Source organism: Hyla sarda, chromosome 7 (assembly GCF_029499605.1).
Source record: "Hyla sarda isolate aHylSar1 chromosome 7, aHylSar1.hap1, whole genome shotgun sequence".
Lineage (NCBI taxonomy): Eukaryota > Metazoa > Chordata > Amphibia > Anura > Hylidae > Hyla > Hyla sarda.
In genome coordinates, this window is record NC_079195.1 from 232,212,418 (window position 1) to 232,238,062 (window position 25,645).

At 47.5% G+C, this 25,645-nt stretch overlaps 1 protein-coding gene across 5 annotated transcripts in view; it reads left to right on the top strand.

Annotated features, from left to right (window-relative positions):
- Positions 1–25,645, top strand: part of ST3GAL3 (ST3 beta-galactoside alpha-2,3-sialyltransferase 3) — a 298,525-nt gene that overhangs the window by 44,408 nt on the left and 228,472 nt on the right. For all 5 annotated transcript variants that reach the window (XM_056533074.1, XM_056533073.1, XM_056533075.1 and 2 more), the window contains exon 2: positions 14,619–14,763. In XM_056533074.1, the coding sequence (XP_056389049.1) occupies positions 14,643–14,763 (121 nt within the window). In that variant the 5' untranslated portion in view covers positions 14,619–14,642. The remainder of the gene's footprint in view (positions 1–14,618; positions 14,764–25,645) is intronic.

The following is a 25,645-nucleotide window of genomic DNA, read 5'->3' on the forward strand; positions in this document are numbered from 1 at the left end:
TAGGAGAAAATCTTCATAGCAAACATATGCTGCTCAGGACAGTTCCTAAAATGGACAGCAGAGGTCAGCAGAGAGCACTGTGGTCAGGACAGCAGAGGAAATGCATTTCTCTTTAGTATACAGCCCCTAAAAAGTACTGGAAGGATTAAGATTTTTTTAGTAGAAGTGATTTACAAATCTGTTTAGCTTTCTGGCACCAGTTGACTTAAAAAAAAAAAAAGTTTTCCACGGAAGTACCCCTTTAAAGGGCTACTCCGCTGCTCAGCATTTGGAACAAACTGTTCTGAACACTGGAGGTGGCGCCGGGAGCTCGTGACGTCACACCCCGCCCCCTCAATGCAAGTCTATGGGAGGGGGTGTGACGGCTGTCACGCCCCCTCCCATAGACTTGCATTGAGGGGCGGGACAACATGAAGGGGCGGGGCTATGACGTCACCAGCTCCCCGCTCCAGCGTTCGGAACAGTTTGTTCCAAACGCTGAGCAGCGGAGTAGCCCTTTAAACAAACCCTTAGCCTCGTCTCTTTTTGGTGTTCACTGGGGCTCGTTTTACTATTCTTTCTGGTGCAAACATAATAATAATAATAATAATAATATACGTGTTGGACAATTAATGCGCCACAGTTTTGGTGCATGTGGTGCCAAAATAGTAAATGTGCGCACACGTGTCCTAATGAAACAGCTGCCGACCCTGAAGACCCCAGATAGTGAGCGGTTCAGTATGACTGCGGGTCGGGATGCATAGGTTTATTCCTCTCTTACCCCGTAATATTTTTATATTTATATTATGTCTATATTTTGACCCTTAGACTATTATTTCCGGTACGGCGCACTGCGGGCCCTCGGATGGTCAGCTGGTGGGGGTCCTGCGCTCTCTCCATTCTGTACTGTTATCTGTGATCATTGTGTAGTCAGCAAACAAGTCCGAGCTACTATGGACCCATCGACGGTTTGAGGACGGAGATAGCGGAGCAGCTTACATGATATGGGGTTACATCATCTGGAGCCAATCCAGAAGAACGCCCCGCGCTCTGTACGACGGTGTGTGATGCCGATGTCTGGCAGCAGGATCAGTCATTCCAAGTTAGTGTTATTCCGACAATATTACAACACCCATCATGGGAATCTACATTTTGGCAACAGCTGACAGGCTACCGGTTTGATTCTGCTGCTTTTAAGCTGGTGCAGAGCTATCAGGGTATGATGGGAGTTGTAGTCAACATCTGGTGAACCACAGGTTGGGGAACACTGGTGTAAAGTCTGTGGGGCTGGAAGGGCCGTGGACTACAGCTGGGATGGCAGCAAGGAAATGACATGTGTCTTCCTTGGAGATAAGCGGCATCAGGCCAAGATAAGCAGACGTTTATCTTGAGGAGAGGCTTATATTTATATATTTTTATTACTTTTCATAACTTTTTTTTTTTAATGTCCCCTAGAGGACTATTTCGAGCAATCTATGGATTGCTATTACTGCTCAGTGCTATGCATAGGCAAAGCACTGATCAGTTATATCGACGATCTTCTTGTATAGTCTGCCAGCAGGAGAGCGTCGCAAGGCAGGTGAGGAGACCTCCGGCGGCCATTTTCACTCATCAAACTCAGGCAATCGTGCTGCGGGTACAGCAACTACTTTAGATGTCGTGATCACTATTGATCACGGCATCTGAAGGGTTAAAGACTGCATCAGTGCGATCACTGTTGTCCACCATTAGCGGCGGGTCCCCGGCTGTCTATGGTAGTTCCTGAGCTCGCTTCATGTTCATGAGGTTAATGTACATCCTGGTGCGCCAAGTCCTGGGACACCATCGCCTACATATACATCCCGAGTCCTCTAGGGGGCAGTGTTTCAGCTCTTTTATGATTAGAATTCAAGTAGAGAAAACAGACATGGCCGCACATCCACAATTTGTATAATGATCTGATCGCTTCTCCGCATGATTTCAAAAACTAACAGGTTGTTATTATACATTTTGATCAAAAAGTACAAGCCCACTCGCCACGTCAAGGCCACCTATTTAGAGTGGTCCCTAACGTCCCTAGCATAAAATGGCGTAGCACTGGGCGGCGTCCACCACTGCCGCAACATCAGTGTCCACAGGGGGGATGACCCACTGGCAGAGCAGCCCCAATGCCACTCAGACCAGTCCCTGGGCCGCGCCCCCCCCCCCCCCCCCCAACCCCCCCCCCCCCCCGCAGACATGACGCCGCGGCAGCAATGGACGCCGCACAGCACCGCACCAGTGTGAACTCACCATGTGCTCCTAGTCAGACTGGGAGGCTACCAGAAAAGAAAGGACCCACTCTGAATAGGTGGCCTTGACGTGGCGAGTGGGCTTGAACTTCAAAATGTATAATAACAACCTGTTAGTTTTTGAATTTATGCTGAGAAGCAAATAGATCAAAATACAATTTGTAGATGTGCGGCCATGTCTGTCTTCTCTACTTGAATTTACATTGTGTCTTCTATCCCTTTCTTTTTTTGTTGTTTTGCTTGGCACTTGGTTGGCGCTCTGCCCTACACCCTCAGCCCAGCCCTATATAAGTAGTAATTAGCTACACAAGGGCCTTTTCTTTTCTGGCAGCTTCCCAGTCTGACGGGGAGCACATGGTAAGTGGCTTTTACACCTTGTTCACACTGATGTGGTGCTGTGCGGCGTCCGTTGCTGCCGTGGTGCCGTGTCTGCGGGGGGGCGGGGGGGGGGTGGGTGCGACCCATAGACTGGTTCGAGTGGCATTGGGGCTGCTCTACCAGTGGGTCATCCCCCCTGTGGACATTGATGTTTTGCGGCGGTGGTGGTCGCCGCTCGGTGCTGCGCCATTTTATGCTAGGGATGTTAGGGACCCACTCTGGATAGGTGGCCATGACGTGGCGAGTGGGCTTGTACTTCTTGAACAAAATGTATAATAACAACCTGTTAGTTTTTGAATTTATGCTGAGAAGCAATCAGATCATTATACAAATGGTGGATGTGCGGCCATGTCTGTTTTCTCTACTTGAATTCTTTTATGATTAGATTCGTGGCCAAAGGTTTTAGGATTGACAAATATTTTGGTGACTTTTATTGACATTGTATTGACTTCTGGCTCTGATTTACTGCCGCAGTGTTGTCCGGGCATGCTGGGAGTTGTAGTTTTACAACAGCTGGAGGCACAATGGTTGGGAAACACTGCTGTAGAGTATCGTTCCCGCAGAATAACAGTCCTGTAGAGTAACATTTTTGCAGAGTATCTTTCCTAAATCCTTTTTTTCCTGTATAGTCTCATTACTCCGGAGCAGTTTTTCCCATCCAGTTGCGAAACTACAACTCCCAGCTTGCCCGGACAGACTTGGACTGTCAGGGCATCCTGGGAGTTGTAGTTCTGCCAGCTTTTTGAGGATTGACCAGAAGCTCTCAATGGGATTGAAATCTGGCGCGTTTAGTTTTCAGAGCCAGCCGGTGCCGGCGCATCACGTTTTGGCGATACAGTTCCCATATACGGTTTCAAGTAAAAAAAATGTACGAAACCGTATAGATAACCGTATGCATTGACTTAACATTGTAAACCGTATGTCAAACTCATCATCCGGTTTAGTCCGTTTTGCGTCTTATCAATTTTGTCTGTTTTTTTACCCGTACCCAAAACCGTAGTCTACCACTACCAATTTTTACACATTTTGATACAGTTTAGTCCGGTTTTGAGGAATCAGTTTTTCATCAAAAACCTGATACGGGAACTGTACTGCAAAAACGTGGTGTGAACCGGACGTGGTCTCCATCATGGTGGCGGAAGCTTTGGTCATCACCACATTGTCCTGCGGGGTTGCTAGATCTTAGTCTTGGAGGAATAGACACCATTCTTTATTCATGGCCATGATCTCGGGCAATATTGTAAGTGAATCCAGTCCCTCGGATGAAAAGACACCCCACACATGTATCGCCAGCCGTAACTCCCTCCTCCGTCAGGTGAAACGGCGTCCCGCCTCCTCCCTCTGGCCAATCTCCATCAGGCGTCAGCCACAACTCCCTCCTCCCTCCTTTGTCATCCTAAAGTCTCTCGTCTGAAACTCCGTCATCCCTCAGACCAAAAACTTTCCTGCCGTGTAGCAGAGCCAAGTCAGTGTCGGCTCTGCTATACGGGTTCTGCTGTACACACTATTCAGTGTCTGCTCTGCTATACGGGATCGGCTGTACACGCTATTCAGTGTCGGCTCTGCTATACGGGTTCTGCTGTACACGCTATTCAGTGTCGGCTCTGCTATACGGGTTCTGCTGTACACGCTATTCAGTGTCGGCTCTGCTATACGGGTTCTGCTGTACACGCTATTCAGTGTCGGCTCTGCTATACGGATTCTGCTGTACACACTATTCAGTGTCTGCTCTGCTATACGGGTTCTGCTGTACACGCTATTCAGTGTCGGCTCTGCTATACGGGTTCTGCTGTACACGCTATTCAGTGTCGGCTCTGCTATACGGGTTCTGCTGTACACGCTATTCAGTGTCGGCTCTGCTATACGGGTTCTGCTGTACACGCTATTCAGTGTCGGCTCTGCTATACGGGTTCTGCTGTACACACTATTCAGTGTCGGCTCTGCTATACGGTTTCTGCTGTACACACTATTCAGTGTCGGCTCTGCTATACGAGTTCTGCTGTACACACTATTCAGTGTCGGCTCTGCTATACGGGTTCTGCTGTACACACTATTCAGTGTCTGCTCTGCTATACGGGTTCTGCTGTACACACTATTCAGTGTCGGCTCTGCTATACGGTTTCTGCTGTACACACTATTCAGTGTCGGCTCTGCTATACGGGTTCTGCTGTACACACTATTCAGTGTCGGCTCTGCTATACGGTTTCTGCTGTACACACTATTCAGTGTCGGCTCTGCTATACGAGTTCTGCTGTACACACTATTCAGTGTCGGCTCTGCTATACGGGTTCTGCTGTACACACTATTCAGTGTCGGCTCTGCTATACGGGTTCTGCTGTACACACTATTCAGTGTCGGCACTGCTATACGGGTTCTGCTGTACACACTATTCAGTGTCGGCTCTGCTATACGGGTTCTGCTGTACACACTATTCAGTGTCGGCTCTGCTATACGGGTTCTGCTGTACACACTATTCAGTGTCGGCTCTGCTATACGGGTTCTGCTGTACACACTATTCAGTGTCGGCTCTGCTATACGGGTTCTGCTGTACACACTATTCAGTGTCGGCTCTGCTATACGAGTTCTGCTGTACACACTATTCAGTGTCGGCTCTGCTATACTGGTTCTGCTGTACACACTATTCAGTGTCGGCTCTGCTATACGGGTTCTGCTGTACACACTATTCAGTGTCGGCTCTGCTATACTGGTTCTGCTGTACACACTATTCAGTGTCGGCTCTGCTATACGGATTCTGCTGTACACACTATTCAGTGTCGGCTCTGCTTTACGGGTTCTGCTGTACACACTATTCAGTGTCGGCTCTGCTATACGGGTTCTGCTGTACACTATTCAGTGTCGGCTCTGCTATACGGGTTCTGCTGTACACACTTTTCAGTGTGGGCTCTGCTATACGGGTTCTGCTGTACACACTATTCAGTGTCGGCTCTGCTATACGGGTTCTGCTGTACACACTATTCAGTGTCGGCTCTGCTATACGGGTTCTGCTGTACACACTATTCAGTGTCGGCTCTGCTATACGGGTTCTGCTGTACACACTATTCAGTGTCGGCTCTGCTATACGGGTTCTGCTGTACACACTATTCAGTGTCGGCTCTGCTATACGGGTTCTGCTGTACACACTATTCTGTGTCGGCTCTGCTATACGGGTTCTGCTGTACACACTATTCAGTGTCGGATCTGCTATACGGGTTCTGCTGTACACACTATTCTGTGTCGGCTCTGCTATACGGGTTCTGCTGTACACGCTATTCAGTGTCGGCTCTGCTATACGGGTTCTGCTGTACACACTATTCAGTGTCGGCTCTGCTATACGGGTTCTGCTGTACACGCTATTCAGTGTCGGCTCTGCTATACGGTTTCTGCTGTACACACTATTCAGTGTCGGCTCTGCTATACGAGTTCTGCTGTACACACTATTCAGTGTCGGTTCTGCTGTACACACTATTCAGTGTCGGCTCTGCTATACGGGTTCTGCTGTACACACTATTCAGTGTCGGCTCTGCTATACGGGTTCTGCTGTACACACTATTCAGTGTCGGCTCTGCTATACGGGTTCTGCTGTACACACTATTCAGTGTCGGCTCTGCTATACGGTTTCTGCTGTACACACTATTCAGTGTCGGCTCTGCTATACGGGTTCTGCTGTACACACTATTCAGTGTCGGCTCTGCTATACGGGTTCTGCTGTACACACTATTCAGTGTCGGCTCTGCTATACGAGTTCTGCTGTACACACTATTCAGTGTCGGCTCTGCTATACGGGTTCTGCTGTACACACTATTCAGTGTCGGCTCTGCTATACGGGTTCTGCTGTACACACTATTCAGTGTCGGCACTGCTATACGGGTTCTGCTGTACACACTATTCAGTGTCGGCTCTGCTATACGGGTTCTGCTGTACACACTATTCAGTGTCGGCTCTGCTATACGGGTTCTGCTGTACACACTATTCAGTGTCGGCACTGCTATACGGGTTCTGCTGTACACACTATTCAGTGTCGGCTCTGCTATACGGGTTCTGCTGTACACACTATTCAGTGTCGGCTCTGCTATACGAGTTCTGCTGTACACACTATTCAGTGTCGGCTCTGCTATACTGGTTCTGCTGTACACACTATTCAGTGTCGGCTCTGCTATACGGGTTCTGCTGTACACACTATTCAGTGTCGGCTCTGCTATACTGGTTCTGCTGTACACACTATTCAGTGTCGGCTCTGCTATACGGATTCTGCTGTACACACTATTCAGTGTCGGCTCTGCTTTACGGGTTCTGCTGTACACACTATTCAGTGTCGGCTCTGCTATACGGGTTCTGCTGTACACTATTCAGTGTCGGCTCTGCTATACGGGTTCTGCTGTACACACTTTTCAGTGTGGGCTCTGCTATACGGGTTCTGCTGTACACACTATTCAGTGTCGGCTCTGCTATACGGGTTCTGCTGTACACACTATTCAGTGTCGGCTCTGCTATACGGGTTCTGCTGTACACACTATTCAGTGTCGGCTCTGCTATACGGGTTCTGCTGTACACACTATTCAGTGTCGGCTCTGCTATACGGGTTCTGCTGTACACACTATTCAGTGTCGGCTCTGCTATACGGGTTCTGCTGTACACACTATTCTGTGTCGGCTCTGCTATACGGGTTCTGCTGTACACACTATTCAGTGTCGGCTCTGCTATACGGGTTCTGCTGTACACACTATTCAGTGTCGGCTCTGCTATACGGGTTCTGCTGTACACACTATTCTGTGTCGGCTCTGCTATACGGGTTCTGCTGTACACGCTATTCAGTGTCGGCTCTGCTATACGGGTTCTGCTGTACACACTATTCAGTGTCGGCTCTGCTATACGGGTTCTGCTGTACACGCTATTCAGTGTCGGCTCTGCTATACGGTTTCTGCTGTACACACTATTCAGTGTCGGCTCTGCTATACGAGTTCTGCTGTACACACTATTCAGTGTCGGTTCTGCTGTACACACTATTCAGTGTCGGCTCTGCTATACGGGTTCTGCTGTACACACTATTCAGTGTCGGCTCTGCTATACGGGTTCTGCTGTACACACTATTCAGTGTCGGCTCTGCTATACGGGTTCTGCTGTACACACTATTCAGTGTCGGCTCTGCTATACGGGTTCTGCTGTACACACTATTCAGTGTCGGCTCTGCTATACGGGTTCTGCTGTACACACTATTCAGTGTCGGCTCTGCTATACGGGTTCTGCTGTACACACTATTCAGTGTCGGCTCTGCTATACGGGTTCTGCTGTACACACTATTCAGTGTCGGCTCTGCTATACGGGTTCTGCTGTACACACTATTCAGTGTCGGCTCTGCTATACGGGTTCTGCTGTACACACTATTCAGTGTCGGCTCTGCTATACGGGTTCTGCTGTACACACTATTCAGCGTCGGCTCTGCTATACGGGTTCTGCTGTACACACTATTCAGTGTCGGCTCTGCTATACGGGTTCTGCTGTACACACTATTCAGCGTCGGCTCTGCTATACGGGTTCTGCTGTACACTATTCAGTGTCTGCTCTGCTATACGGGTTCTGCTGTACACTATTCAGTGTCTGCTCTGCTATACGGGTTCTGCTGTACACTATTCAGTGTCGGCTCTGCTATACGGGTTCTGCTGTACACACTATTCAGTGTGGGCTCTGCTATACGGGTTCTGCTGTACACACTATTCAGTGTCCGCTCTGCTATACGGGTTCTGCTGTACACACTATTCAGCGTCGGCTCTGCTATACGGGTTCTGCTGTACACTATTCAGTGTCGGCTCTGCTATACGGGTTCTGCTGTACACGCTATTCAGTGTCGGCTCTGCTATACGGGTTCTGCTGTACACACTATTCAGTGTCGGCTCTGCTATACGGGTTCTGCTGTACACGCTATTCAGTGTCGGCTCTGCTATACGGTTTCTGCTGTACACACTATTCAGTGTCGGTTCTGCTGTACACACTATTCAGTGTCGGCTCTGCTATACGAGTTCTGCTGTACACACTATTCAGTGTCGGTTCTGCTGTACACACTATTCAGTGTCGGCTCTGCTATACGGGTTCTGCTGTACACACTATTCAGTGTCGGCTCTGCTATACGGGTTCTGCTGTACACACTATTCAGTGTCGGCTCTGCTATACGGGTTCTGCTGTACACACTATTCAGTGTCGGCTCTGCTATACGGGTTCTGCTGTACACACTATTCAGTGTCGGCTCTGCTATACGGGTTCTGCTGTACACACTATTCAGTGTCGGCTCTGCTATACGGGTTCTGCTGTACACACTATTCAGTGTCGGCTCTGCTATACGGGTTCTGCTGTACACACTATTCAGTGTCGGCTCTGCTATACGGGTTCTGCTGTACACACTATTCAGTGTCGGCTCTGCTATACGGGTTCTGCTGTACACACTATTCAGTGTCGGCTCTGCTATACGGGTTCTGCTGTACACACTATTCAGCGTCGGCTCTGCTATACGGGTTCTGCTGTACACACTATTCAGTGTCGGCTCTGCTATACGGGTTCTGCTGTACACACTATTCAGCGTCGGCTCTGCTATACGGGTTCTGCTGTACACTATTCAGTGTCTGCTCTGCTATACGGGTTCTGCTGTACACTATTCAGTGTCTGCTCTGCTATACGGGTTCTGCTGTACACTATTCAGTGTCGGCTCTGCTATACGGGTTCTGCTGTACACACTATTCAGTGTGGGCTCTGCTATACGGGTTCTGCTGTACACACTATTCAGTGTCCGCTCTGCTATACGGGTTCTGCTGTACACACTATTCAGCGTCGGCTCTGCTATACGGGTTCTGCTGTACACACTATTCAGGGCCATTTAGGACATTGAAGTGGTGAGAAGCCAATGAGAAATGTTCCCATTGAGTCTTTACTTCATGTATTTGTCAATAAAAGTTTAAAAACGTACGGAACGCGTCTAATTGTCCTTCAGTAACCATGGAAACATCTGCCAAAAAGATCTAAAAACACTGAGAACGCAAACTGGGCGAAAACCAAAGTTTGTGTCAGTCTCAAAAGTTGTGTAATGTTATGATGATATAGAGGTGTGGCCAAAGGCTGTCCGGGCATGCTGGGAGTTGTAGTTTTGCAACAGCTGGAGGCACTCCTAGATAGGAAACACTGGCCAATGGCTGTTTGAAGATGCTGGTAGTCGTAGTTTTGCACCAGCTGGAGGCACACCTAGTTGGGAAACACTGGCCAATGGCTGCTTGAGCATGCTGGGAGTTTTGTAACAGCTGGAGGCACAGTGCTTGGGAATCCCTGATATAGAGTGATGTTCTGCTCCCTCTAAACAAACATTACAGTAATAACTGGTGTCTGCAGTCCCTGGAGCGGCGGTGGATGCGGTGGAGCGGTGGTAGCAGTGGATGCGGTGGAGCGGTGGATGCAGTGGCAGCGGTGGATGCGGTGGAGCGGTGGATGCAGTGGCAGCGGTGGATGCAGTGGCAGCGGTGGATGCGGTGGCAGCGGTGGATGCGGTGGATGCGGCGTTTTCTGCCTTCAGTCCTGGTAGGGAAGTCGTCTGCTTCCTCCTCAGCAGCTGGCACAGCCTTTCATTTAAATGATTTATTTTGGGGGAGGGGGATTATTGGGCCCCGGATTGTCAGAGACGTAGAACCACAAGTCCCAGGTACCCGCTGCAGCTGGCGGCTTCTTGATTATTTATTGTAATATTGTATCCGCTTTGTCGCTGTATTGGGGCCTCGCTACAAAGTTGCAAGTTGGACTGAAAGAGCAGTGTGAAAGCTACTTTAGGGGCTGTCATCCTACTTTTCTACAGTCCTGATTGGCAGCGCTATCAAACTTGGGAGTAGTACCAGAGCTGAGAAAGAACGGCTGTCAGTGCAGTGTTTCCCAACCAGTGTGCCTCCAGCTGTTGCAAAACTACAACTTCCAACATGTTTTAGTTTAATTTTTATTATTATTATTATTATTATTATTATTAATAATAATGATATCTGTGAATCCCCTGTGAGATACGGCTCTGCGGGAATGATACTCTGCGGGAATGATACTCTGCGGGAATGATACTCTATAGCAGTGTTTCCCAACGAATGTGCCTCCAGTTGTATCAAAACTACAACTCCCAGCATGCCCTGACAGACGAAGTCTGTCCAGGCAAGCTGGGAGTTGTAGTTTCGCAACAGCTGGAGGCACCCTGGTTGGGGAACACTGTTCTGCAGTAATGAGCCTAAACTGGAAAAAAAAGTTTTTAGGAATGATACTCTGCAAAAATGTTACTCTACAGCAGTGTTTCCCAACCAGGGTGCCTCCAGCTGTTGCAAAACTACAACTTCCAGCATGCCCAGACAGCCAATGGCTGTCCGGGCATGCTGGGAGTTTTAGTTTTGCAATAGCTGCAGGCACCCTAGTTGGGAAACACTGTCCTTTGGTTGTCCAGGCATGCTGGGAGTTGTAGTTTTGCAACAGCTGGAGGCACTCTGTTTGGGAAACACTGGCCAAAAGCTATCCAGGCATGCTGGGAGTTGAAGTTTTGCAACAGCTGGAGGCACTCTTGTTAAGAAATACTGGCCTAAGGATGTCTGGCCATGCTGGGAGTTTAGTTTTGCAACAGCTGGAGGTGCACTGGTTGGGAAACACTTTCGTTGTTTCTGGAAGACAGCAGCATATATATATTTCTTTAGTTTTTTTTCACCCATGAAGAAGCCTTTTGTGGTGAAACGTGGTGTGACAGGATCCGGGTTACATCTCCCACTTGGTAATTACTTTATTGCTATTGGTTTTGTTGCTTCCTGAGCTATTGCCCTACATTCTTGCTACCACCTTTATATATTTGCTGTATACACTCCAGGGGGGCCCCTAATTTACATTAGGACCCTTTACCATTGACACCTTACACTTGGGCTATGATTTCTACATGTTTATTAACCCTTCCATGCACGTTGTTTCTACTGCGGAGGTCATGTGATCGTCCCAGATCCCCTGTTCTATCTCTGTATTACAGGGATGTATTTCTCGTATTCTATTCCTTTAATATTTTTATGTCATCGTTTGCGTTTATGTATCAATAAAGTTACCTATTGTTATGACTTCATCTAGACACGCCTTTTTTATTCTGGACAATCCCTTTTAAACGACGGACGCCATTGACTTTCCAATTCTCTGGTTCCAGACTCTTGATCTTTTGGGGGGGGGGGGGGCACATACTTAGCAGACGCAGCAGTGATGTCACCACAGAAGACGTCGGCTCCGTTCGCCCCACAGATAACGGTCGTAGCGCCTACGAATTGTGCCGTGTCTGCGGTTCTGCGCTGACGCCACTGCCGGGTTTCACAGAGACGGTGACCACGGGGTTAATGTGAACGATAATGAGACGGAGGGTTTATACGACTTAGGCCTCTAATGTAGTTCTGCCCTTACACCTTACCCTCTCCGTCAGGGCTCAAGTCCTGCAGGAACGCGTGGGAACTGAGTTGCTGCACTTTTTCCAGAGCAGGAACACCGTTCCCATTAGCAGTACCAGCCCCTGAGTGTAAATCTTGGGTGAGTTCCCATACTTTTTTTTTTTCAGGACTTGACCCCTGCTCTCCATGCATGCTGGGAGTTGTAGTCTAGCAACAGCTGGAGGCACCCTGGTTGGGACTACCATAGATAGCCGAGCACTGTGCACATGTCAATCAGTCACATAGACTTACCTGCTCACACCCAGTACTCAGGACCCCATTCCTTGAGGTCAGACCCCTCGATCCCAGAATTCCCACCTATCTGTGATGATTAGTCCTGAGCACTGATCTCCCCTCCCACAATGCATTGCTCTCTGGTAATAGGATACCTGCAGAATAGTGAGTGCTGCTCTGGAGTAAGACGTTTATTTCCTCGGGGCCCCTCGCACGGTGAATAGTTGGGGGTCACTCTCGGGTGGGGTTTGCGCTCGTCTCATCCCTTCGGGTGTTTGTCGACTCTGACTGCGCCCGGCGGGATCCGTGTACAAGGATGTAGCTGCGCAAATAAGCAAAAACCAATATTATCCGCGCCTCCCGCCTTATCCTCCCCGCGGCGCTATCTGACTCCCTCGCTGTCTGCTGTATATTACGTGAACTTCTTCTCCCCTCTTAAAGGGGTTATCCAGGAAAAAAAAAATTTCCTTATATATCAACTGGCTCCAGAAAGTTAAACAGATTTGTAAATTACTTCTATTAAAAAAAAAATAATCTTAATCCTTTCAGTACTTATGAGCTGCTGAAGTTGAGTTGTTCTTTTCTGTCCAAGTGCTCTCTGATGACACGTGTCTCGGGAACTGTCCAGAGTAGAAGCAAATCCCCATAGCAAACCTCTTCTACTCTGTGCAGTTCCCGAGACAAGCAGAGGTGGCAGCAGAGAGCACTGTTGCCAGACAGAAAAGAACAACTCAACTTCAGCAGCTGATAATTATTGGAAGGATTAAGATTTTTTAATAGAAGTAATTTCCAAATCTGTTTAACCATTTGCCGCTGTATCAGCCAATGCCCATGTGCTGTGCGTTCTATAGGGACGCCCCCACTCCCCCCGATCACTATTATTTGGTTCCCACCTCGCAGATCGTCTCACTATGGGTCTTGTCCGCCGCCTTGGTGCTGATTTTCGATGTCGGTCATTGCTAATAGGAACGAATGTAGGGGAATTCCTTGTTCACTGCACTATGGTTTATCTTAATGGTCACCAAACGGAGGCCCTCCAGATGTTGCAAAACTACAACTCCCAGCATGCCCGGACAGCCAACGGCTGTCCGGGCATGCTGGGAGTTGTAGTTTTGCAACATCTGGAGGGCCTCCGTTTGGAGAACACTAGTTTAGCCCGACACAAAATCCATCAGTACTCCACTGCCCACATCATCTCCAGTAGAAGACCATTAAAGGGGTACTCCACTGGAAAACATTTTATTTTTAATCAACTGGTGCCAGAAAGTTAAATAGATTTGCAAATTACTTCTATTTAAAAAAAAAAATCTTAATCCTTCCAGTACTTATCAGCTGCTGTATGCTCCACAGGAAGTTGTGTAGTTCTTTCCAGTCTGATCACAGTGCTCTCTGCTGACACCTCTGTCCGTGTCAGGAACTGTCCAGAGCAGGAGAGGTTTGCTATGGGGATTTGCTCCTACTCTGGACAGTTCCTAAAATGGACATAGGTGTCAGCAGAGAGCACTGTGGTCAGACAGAAAAGGAATTCGAAAAGAAAAGAACTTCCTGTGGAGCATACAGCAGCTGATACGTACTGGAAGGATTAAGATTTTTAAATAGAAGTCATTTCCAAATCTGTTTAACTTTCTGGCTCCAGTTGATTAAAAAATTATTATTTTTTTTCCCGTGGAGTACCCATTTAACCCTTCCAGTACTTATCAGCTGCTGTATGCTCCACAGGAAGTTGTGTAGTTCTTTTCAGTCTGACCACAGTGCTCTCTGCTGCCACCTCTGTCCATGTCAGGAACTGTCCAGAGCTGGATAGGTTTGCTATGGGGTTTTCTCCTGCTCTGGACAGTTCCTAAAATGGACAGAGGTGTCAGCAGAGAGCACTGTGGTCAGACTGAAAAGAACTACACAACTTCCTGTGGAGCATACAGCAGCTGATAAGTACTGGAAGGATTAAGATTTTTAAATAGAAGTCATTTACAAATCTGTTTATCTTTCTGGCCCCAGTTGATAAAAAATAAAATATATATATTTAATTTTTTATCAACTGGGGCCAGAAAGATAAACAGAGATATAGATATATATATATATATAGATATATATAGATATATATATATATATATATATATATATATATATATATATATATATAAAAATTTCCAGGGGAGTACCCCTTTAAGACTCATCAATGTACTGAGGTTGGGTTCCCCTTTAATGGACATCTCTGGGAACATGTGCGGTTATTACATTGTGTTCAGCCATTACCGGCGTGGTGCGCTCATCACCCCCATCATCCTCTCATGGTCTCTTCTCCTTGCAGGTCATGTAGAAGCGCAGGAATGTTATGAAGATGGGAGTTTTGGTTTTCATGAGGAACCTGCTGCTGGCTCTCTGCCTCTTCCTGGTCCTGGGCTTTCTGTATTACTCCGCCTGGAAGCTCCACCTGCTGCGCTGGGAGGATTCACGTAAGTCTCTCGCTGTCCTCTGCTGCCTCCTGACTGTCCGTGACTTCTCTGCTTCCCTGGTATTCTCTGTCCTTATCTCTGCTTCAGGTTATAATGGGAGGCTTAAAGGGGTACTCCGCTGCTCTGAGCTCAGAACAAACTGTTCCGAACGATGGAGCCGGGAGCTCGTGATGTCATAGCCCCGCCCCCTCATGACATCACACCCCACCCCCTCAATGCAAGTCTATGAGAGGGGGCGTGACATAGACTTGCATTGAGAGGGCGGACGTGACATCACGAGGGGGCGGGGCTGTGACGTCACGAGCTCCCCACTTTAGCATTCGGAACAGTTTGTTCCAGACGCTGAGCAGCGGAGTACCTCTTTAAACCCTCTGTGCTGCTGGGACTAAGTATTATGGGTCTGGGATGTGACCGCTTTATGGTATCAGGGACAACAGGACGGGGTTGTAGTGGTACGACATGGTCCTTAGACCTGAAAATAGAGAAACAGAGAGACCGACATGGGCGTCGTGCGTTACCACTTACACAATTGCCAATGTATAGACGATAACCGTCAGCGGGCAAAAAATACCCTAAGGTAGTGGGAGCGAATAGAAAATGTGCATATCAGCCCACAGTGGGGGTAACCAAAATCAGGAACAGCTGCCATGCCCGGGTCCCAGGAAAAGGAGTGATCCGATCCTGATGAAGGTCAATGTAGAAGGAGGAAAAAGACCCTTATGGTGGCGCTGCCAGTTCCAAAATGAAGTAGATGTCAGACCAGAAGTATTGTCAAAACGCTGGATAGGTTTATTGAATATAAAAAAATAAAAGTACAGGGATGACGCGTTTCGGGGGAGCCACCCCCTTCCTCAGTATACTGATCTGAGGAAGGGGGTGGTTCCCCCCAAAACACGTCATCCCTGCACTTTTTTATGTTCAATAAACCTATCCAGCGTTTTGACAATACTTCTGGTCTGACATCTACTTCATTTTGGAACTGGCAGCGCCACCATAAGGGTCTTTTTCCTCCTTCTACATGGTCCTTAGACGTTCCCTCTGACCGCGATGGTCTTATCATGGCTGTATCGGTATGAGGGGAGTTCAGGGAGCGATGAGCGGCCGAGGTCAGAGTTCAGCAGCCATAGGTTAGAGCCGTCATGTATTCTCCACAGGAAGGTGACCATTGGGGATCCCAGGTGTCGGACTGTGATGGTTTATCTGTTATGGCTGGTCGGACCCCTCTAGACTTTTTTGGGACTCCCTCACGCTTCCATAGAATTGGAGTCTGGCTCACTCTGATTATCCATAGACATTAATGGAACATGAGCAGCCGCAGACGTTCCTCCTCCTGTAACAAGGCTAAGGACCCCCGATTCTTGGGAATAGTGAGGGTCCCTACAGTCCGACCCCACACATCAGGCATAGACCTACTGTACTAGGGGACCAGATATTGTAAGAACATTATTAAAGGGGCACTCCTCTGGAAAACATTTTTTTTTAATCAACTGGTGCTAGAAAGTTAGACAGATCTGTAAATTACTTCTATTTAAAAATCTTAATCCTTCCAGTACTTATCAGCTGCTGTATGCTCCACAGGAAGTTTTTTTTTCTTCTTTTTTTCTTTTCTGTCTGATCACAGTGCTCTCTGCTTTTTAAGGAACTATCCAGAGCAGGAACAAATCCCTATAGCAAACCTCTCCTGCTCCGGACAGTTCCTGACATGGACAGAGGTGTCAGCAGAGAGCACTGTGGTCAGAATGGAAAGAACTATACAACTTCTTGTGGAACTGATAAGTACTGGAAGGATTAAGATTTTTATATAGAAGTCATTTACAAATCTGTTTAACTTTCTGGCACCAGTTGATTTAAAAAAAAATATTTTCCAGCGGAGTGAGTACCCCTTTAAAGGGACACTCCACTGCTCAGCGTTTGGAACAAACTGTTCCTAACATTGGAGCCGGCACCAGGAGCTTGTGATGTCATAGTCCCGCCCTTCATGGTGTCACGCTCCGCCCCCTCAATGCAAGTCTATGGGAGGGGGCGTGACGTCCCGTCACGCCCCCTCCCATAGACTTGCATTGAGGGGGCGGGGTGTGAAGTCATGAGAGGGCGGGGGTATGGCGTCACGAGCTCCTGACTCCATCGTTCGGAACAGTTTGTTCCAAACGCAGAGCAGCGGAGTGTCCCTTTAATTATCATGGCCAAGAGGAGGACCTCAGAATCACTGACCAGAAAGGTTTTCTAGAATGTTCTTTTAGAGGGGTCCATCTCCTGACCCCATCACTGGCTGTGGATTGTGTGGGAATCGGGCCTGTGATCTCTGCTCCCTCGGTAATGAATAGAGATCTGTCTTTATGGAGATTTCTGCAGCCAGAATTTTACAGAATGAATTTAATAAAGGAAATGGAAAGTTTCCGTGACGAGTAATGGCCGAGACTAATGAAAAGCGGAATTCTGCCATCTGCCTGGGAATCTGCATGTAATGGACCGAATGACTCCGCACGGTTCCTGAGCGGATGGTCCTATATGTCACACCGGGAAACATCCCACATGATGCGAGGAGTTAAGGTCGCACCAAAGGAGAAATTACAAAAAGAAGGAACATTGAGAAGTTTTAGGACATCGCAGGTTTTTATCTTCTGACTGTAAAGAAAAATTATTCCATTTCCTGACAGGAAGCAGAGATTTTGAATATGGCCGGAAATGAGAGTGTTGCAGAATGTTGTACATCATTTCATTACACAAAGACCAATTTATAACTCCCTGTAGTCTGTGTTCACACAATCAGACGTCCTAAATATTATGGGCCGAGACATTACATCTGGGGTAGAAGAGCGTCTGAAGGGCACGATGTGGGGCAGGAAGGCGTCAGTGCTGGAGACGATGCAATACGGTATTATATGAGCAAATAGACCCCAAATCTGGACGCATTTCAGCCCCACTCTGGCAGGATAACCTGTATTGTTACCTTAACCACTAGAAGGTGCTGTATACTATTATATTACCACTAGATGGCGCTGTATACTATTATATTACCACTAGATGGCGCTGTATACTATTATATTACCACTAGATGGCGCTGTATACTATTATATTACCCCTAGAAGGTGCTGCATATTATTATATTACCACTAGAAGGCGCTGTATACTATTTAATTACCACTAGATGGCGCTGCATACTATTATATTACCACTAGATGGCGCTGCATACTATTATATTACCACTAGATGGCGCTGTATACTATTCTATTACCACTAGAAGGCGCTGTATACTATTCTATTACCACTAGATGGCGCTGTATACTATTATATTACCACTAGAATGCGCTGTATACTATTATATTACCACTAGAAGGCGCTGTATACTATTATATTACCACTAGAAGGTGTTGTATACTATTATATTACCACTAGAAGGCGCTGTATACTATCACTAGATGGCGCTGTATACTATTATATTACCACTAGATGGAGCTGTATACTATTATATTACCACTAGATGGAGCTGTATACTATTATTACCACTAGAAGGCGCTGTATACTATTATATTACAGTTTATATAAGAAGTAGCACGGCACTGCGGTATTGGTGGACATAAACGTGTTGGATGTGCGTCGGTGTAGCTAGGTGCTGCTGGTCGTGTTCTGACACAATGAGATATTCATATATTCCAAGAGAAGAGAAAGAAATCGGCAACTCACCATTCAGCTGGTATGTTCTTCTTTTATTGAAGTATACTCATATAAATATAACAAAGGGAGAGGGGTGGTGGTGGTGGTGGTGGTGGTGGTGGTGGTGGTGGTGGTGGTGGTGGTGGTGGTGGTGGGGGGGGGGGGGGGGGGGATAGTGATATGCGACCGCACACTGAGTGTGCTTCCTCCGGCCATGTCTATTCCTATCTGTGCTCCATATATATACACAGGTGAGTGCAATGATCATCCAATCACGTCTTCGGACCACAGTCATGTGTTCGACTGACGTGAATAGTGTGAAGGTGTGTTCTGGCTAAAAACAAGCTGATAGTTCAGTCCTATCGTTTAACCCTATGCTGCCTGTTGCGTGCGTCTTTAGTATCCATAGAGTTTCTGCACGCAATAGTTTTTGGTCGGTGCGCTCAAATTTACTTGATTTGATTGGGTTTGGAGCGAGTAAAATCAAGTAAATTTGAGCGCACCGACCAAAAACTATTGCGTGCAGAAACTTCAATACAAGAAGAACATACCAGCTGAATGGTGATTGCCGATTTCTTTCTCTTCTCTTGGAATATACTATTATATTACCACTAGAAGGTGCTGTATACTATTATATTACCACTAGATGGAGCTGTATACTATTATATTACCACTAGATGGTGCTGTATACTATTATATTACCACTAGATGGTGCTGTATACTATTATATTACCACTAGAAGGTGCTGTCTACTATTATATTACCACTAGAAGGTGCTGTCTACTATTATATTACCACTAGAAGGCGCTGTATACTATTATATTACCACTAGAAGGCGCTGTATACTATTATATTACCACTAGAAGGTGCTGTATACTATTATATTACCACTAGATGGTGCTGTATACTATTATATTACCACTAGAAGGTGCAGTATACTATTATATTACCACTAGAAGGTGCTGTATACTATTTAATTACCACTAGATGGACCACTAGAAGGTGCTGTATACTATTATATTACCACTAGATGGCGCTGTATACTATTATATTACCACTAGATGGAGCTGTATACTATTATATTACCACTAGATGGTGCTGTATACTATTATATTACCACTAGATGGTGCTGTATACTATTATATTACCACTAGAAGGTGCAGTATACTATTATATTACCACTAGAAGGTGCTGTATACTATTTAATTACCACTAGATGGACCACTAGAAGGTGCTGTATACTATTATATTACCACTAGAAGGTGCTGTATACTATTATATTACCACTAGATGGAGCTGTATACTATTATATTACCACTAGATGGTGCTGTATACTATTATATTACCACTAGATGGAGCTGTATACTATTATATTACCACTAGATGGCGCTGTATACTATTATATTACCACTAGATGGAGCTGTATACTATTATATTACCACTAGATGGAGCTGTATACTATTATATTACCACTAGATGGTGCTGTATACTATTATATTACCACTAGATGGAGCTGTATACTATTATATTACAACTAGAAGGTGCTGTATACTATTATATTACCACTAGATGGTGCTGTATACTATTATATTACCACTAGATGGAGCTGTATACTATTATATTACCACTAGATGGCGTTGTATACTATTATATTACCACTAGATGGAGCTGTTGCTCTTTTCCACTGTAATTAATGGCCGCAGTCTGACTATATTTATCCTGTGTACAGTACAGTAAAGAGGTTCCGCAGCATCAGCACTAGGAGGACCGTACACGGACTTTACTCTTTCTCCTCATAAAGTAAATGGGCTCAGTCTCAGGCTTCCGGATCATGCGCTGTCATCTCTATCAGATCCATCGTTGGTGTTCAGGGATAGAGGAAAGCTGGGTGACATGTGGGAGCAGTAATGGATGGCTATAAGGTCTCCATCCCCAGAACTACAGTGCCCATCATCCTGCAGCTATCAGGACATGTTGGGAGTTGTAGTTCTGGGATCACTGGACTCGTCCCCCTGAGACCCCCGACTGTCCGGTCCTGCAGTTAATGGGGGAGGGGGGGGGGTGATTAGTTGCTTCACTGACATTAATGTTTCAAGCAGATGCTGATTTTACTACCTTGACCTGTTATGGGCGGGGTGGTCTCCCCTGGTGGTCCCAAATCACTGAGCCCCCCACACTGACTGCAGCATTACTGATGGGGTCAGAACGAGAGCGCGAGGGCCAGAATGATGACATGGCAATATTGGGGGCAATATTGGGGGGCTGTATTGAGGGGCCGTCTGTGGGGGCAGTATTGTGGGGGCTTGGTGCTCCATAACTTTATGGGGTCCCCCCTGATGGTTCTGTTTATGGGACCACCCCCCCCCCCCCCGGGCTGTCATGTGGGCGTGGCTTTCACATCTCTGATCTTATAAATAATAATTGCCGCTCCCATTACTTTGCAGTATACGGACCCCCTCCATCCCCTATAAATAATAATGGCCGCTCCCACCACTTTGCAGTATACGGACCCCCTCCATCCCCTATAAATAATAATGGCCGCTCCCATCACTTTGCAGTATACGGACCCCCTCCATCCCCTATAAATAATAATGGCCGCTCCCACCACTTTGCAGTATACGGACCCCCTCCATCCCCTATAAATAATAATGGCCGCTCCCACCACTTTGCAGTATACGGACCCCCTCCATCCCCTATAAATAATAATGGCCGCTCCCACCACTTTGCTGTATACGGACCCCCTCCATCCCCTATAAATAATAATGGCGCTCTCATCACTTTGCTGTATACGGACCCCCTCATCCCCTATAAATAATAATGGCCGCTCCCGTCACTTTGCAGTATACGGACCCCCTCCATCCCCTATAAATAATAATGGCCGCTCCCATCACTTTGCAGTATACGGACCCCCTCCATCCCCTATAAATAATAATGGCCGCTCCCACCACTTTGCAGTATACGGACCCCCTCCATCCCCTATAAATAATAATGGCCGCTCCCACCACTTTGCAGTATACGGACCCCCTCCATCCCCTATAAATATTAATGGCCGCTCCACCACTTTGCTGTATACGGACCCCCTCCATCCCCTATAAATAATAATGGCCGCTCCCATCACTTTGCTGTATACGGACCCCCTCCATCCCCTATAAATAATAATGGCCGCTCCCATCACTTTGCAGTATACGGACCCCCTCCATCCCCTATAAATAATAATGGCCGCTCCCATCACTTTGCAGTATACGGACCCCCTCCATCCCCTATAAATAATAATGGCCGCTCCCACCACTTTGCAGTATACGGACCCCCTCCATCCCCTATAAATAATAATGGCCGCTCCCACCACTTTGCAGTATACGGACCCCCCTCCATCCCCTATAAATATTAATGGCCGCTCCCACCACTTTGCTGTATACGGACCCCCTCCATCCCCTATAAATAATAATGGCCGCTCCCATCACTTTGCAGTATACGGACCCCCTCCATCCCCTATAAATAATAATGGCCGCTCCCATCACTTTGCAGTATACGGACCCCCTCCATCCCCTATAAATAATAATGGCCGCTCCCATCACTTTGCTGTATACGGACCCCCTCCATCCCCTATAAATAATAATGGCCGCTCCCATCACTTTGCAGTATACGGACCCCCTCCATCCCCTATAAATAATAATGGCCGCTCCCATCACTTTGCAGTATACGGACCCCCTCCATCCCCTATAAATAATAATGGCCGCTCCCACCACTTTGCAGTATACGGACCCCCTCCATCCCCTATAAATAATAATGGCCGCTCCCACCACTTTGCAGTATACGGACCCCCTCCACCCCCTATAAATAATAATGGCCGCTCCCATCACTTTGCTGTATACGGACCCCCTCCATCCCCTATAAATAATAATGGCCGCTCCCATCACTTTGCAGTATACGGACCCCCTCCATCCCCTATAAATAATAATGGCCGCTCCCATCACTTTGCAGTATACGGACCCCCTCCATCCCCTATAAATAATAATGGCCGCTCCCATCACTTTGCAGTATACGGACCCCCTCCATCCCCTATAAATAATAATGGCCGCTCCCACCACTTTGCAGTATACGGACCCCCTCCATCCCCTATAAATAATAATGGCCGCTCCCATCACTTTGCTGTATACGGACCCCCTCCATCCCCTATAAATAATAATGGCCGCTCCCATCACTTTGCAGTATACGGACCCCCTCCATCCCCTATAAATAATAATGGCCGCTCCCATCACTTTGCAGTATACGGACCCCCTCCATCCCCTATAAATAATAATGGCCGCTCCCATCACTTTGCAGTATACGGACCCCCTCCATCCCCTATAAATAATAATGGCCGCTCCCACCACTTTGCAGTATACGGACCCCCTCCATCCCCTATAAATAATAATGGCCGCTCCCGACACTTTGCTGTATACGGACCCCCTCCATCCCCTATAAATAATAATGGCGCTCCCATCACTTTGCTGTATACGGACCCCCTCCATCCCCTATAAATAATAATGGCCGCTCCCGTCACTTTGCTGTATACGGACCCCCTCCATCCCCTATAAATAATAATGGCCGCTCCCATCACTTTGCTGTATACGGACCCCCTCCATCCCCTATAAATAATAATGGCCGCTCCCGTCACTTTGCTGTATACGGACCCCCTCCATCCCCTATAAATAATAATGGCCGCTCCCACCACTTTGCTGTATACGGACCCCCTCCATCCCCTATAAATAATAATGGCCGCTCCCGTCACTTTGCTGTATACGGACCCCCTCCATCCCCTATAAATAATAATGGCCGCTCCCATCACTTTGCGGTATACGGACCCCCTCCATCCCCTATAAATAATAATGGCCGCTCCCACCACTTTGCTGTATACGGACCCCCTCCATCCCCTATAAATAATAATGGCCGCTCCCATCACTTTGCAGTATACGGACCCCCTCCATCCCCTATAAATAATAATGGCCGCTCCCGTCACTTTGCTGTATACGGACCCCCTCCATCCCCTATAAATAATAATGGCCGCTCCCGTCACTTTGCTGTATACGGACCCCCTCCATCCCCTATAAATAATAATGGCCGCTCCCGTCACTTTGCTGTATACGGACCCCCTCCATCCCCTATAAATAATAATGGCCGCTCTCATCACTTTGCAGTATACGGACCCCCTCCATCCCCTATAAATAATAATGGCGCTCTCATCACTTTGCTGTATACGGACCCCTCCATCCCCTATAAATAATAATGGCCGCTCTCATCACTTTGCAGTATACGGACCCCCTCCATCCCCTATAAATAATAATGGCCGCTCCCACCACTTTGCTGTATACGGACCCCCTCCATCCCCTATAAATAATAATGGCCGCTCCCATCACTTTGCAGTATACGGACCCCCTCCATCCCCTATAAATAATAATGGCCGCTCCCACCACTTTGCAGTATACGGACCCCCTCCATCCCCTATAAATAATAATGGCCGCTCCCATCACTTTGCAGTATACGGACCCCCTCCATCCCCTATAAATAATAATGGCCGCTCCCACCACTTTGCTGTATACGGACCCCTCCATCCCCTATAAATAATAATGGCCGCTCTCATCACTTTGCAGTATACGGACCCCCTCCATCCCCTATAAATAATAATGGCCGCTCCCACCACTTTGCTGTATACGGACCCCCTCCATCCCCTATAAATAATAATGGCCGCTCCCATCACTTTGCAGTATACGGACCCCCTCCATCCCCTATAAATAATAATGGCCGCTCCCACCACTTTGCTGTATACGGACCCCTCCATCCCCTATAAATAATAATGGCCGCTCTCATCACTTTGCTGTATACGGACCCCCTCCATCCCCTATAAATAATAATGGCCGCTCCCACCACTTTGCAGTATACGGACCCCCTCCATCCCCTATAAATAATAATGGCCGCTCCCATCACTTTGCAGTATACGGACCCCCTCCATCCCCTATAAATAATAATGGCCGCTCCCATCACTTTGCAGTATACGGACCCCCTCCATCCCCTATAAATAATAATGGCCGCTCCCATCACTTTGCAGTATACGGACCCCCTCCATCCCCTATAAATAATAATGGCCGCTCCCATCACTTTGCAGTATACGGACCCCCTCCATCCCCTATAAATAATAATGGCCGCTCCCATCACTTTGCAGTATACGGACCCCCTCCATCCCCTATAAATAATAATGGCCGCTCCCATCACTTTGCTGTATACGGACCCCCTCCATCCCCTATAAATAATAATGGCCGCTCCCATCACTTTGCAGTATACGGACCCCTCCATCCCCTATAAATAATAATGGCCGCTCCCATCACTTTGCAGTATACGGACCCCTCCATCCCCTATAAATAATAATGGCCGCTCCCATCACTTTGCAGTATACGGACCCCCTCCATCCCCTATAAATAATAATGGCCGCTCCCGTCACTTTGCTGTATACGGACCCCCTCCATCCCCTATAAATAATAATGGCCGCTCCCGTCACTTTGCAGTATACGGACCCCCTCCATCCCCTATAAATAATAATGGCCGCTCCCATCACTTTGCAGTATACGGACCCCCTCCATCCCCTATAAATAATAATGGCCGCTCCCGTCACTTTGCTGTATACGGACCCCCTCCATCCCCTATAAATAATAATGGCCGCTCCCGTCACTTTGCTGTATACGGACCCCCTCCATCCCCTATAAATAATAATGGCCGCTCCCATCACTTTGCAGTATACGGACCCCCTCCATCCCCTATAAATAATAATGGCCGCTCCCACCACTTTGCTGTATACGGACCCCCTCCATCCCCTATAAATAATAATGGCCGCTCCCATCACTTTGCGGTATACGGACCCCCTCCATCCCCTATAAATAATAATGGCCGCTCCCACCACTTTGCTGTATACGGACCCCCTCCATCCCCTATAAATAATAATGGCCGCTCCCATCACTTTGCAGTATACGGACCCCCTCCATCCCCTATAAATAATAATGGCCGCTCCCATCACTTTGCTGTATACGGACCCCCTCCATCCCCTATAAATAATAATGGCCGCTCCCACCACTTTGCAGTATACGGACCCCCTCCATCCCCTATAAATAATAATGGCCGCTCCCGTCACTTTGCTGTATACGGACCCCCTCCATCCCCTATAAATAATAATGGCCGCTCCCGTCACTTTGCTGTATAC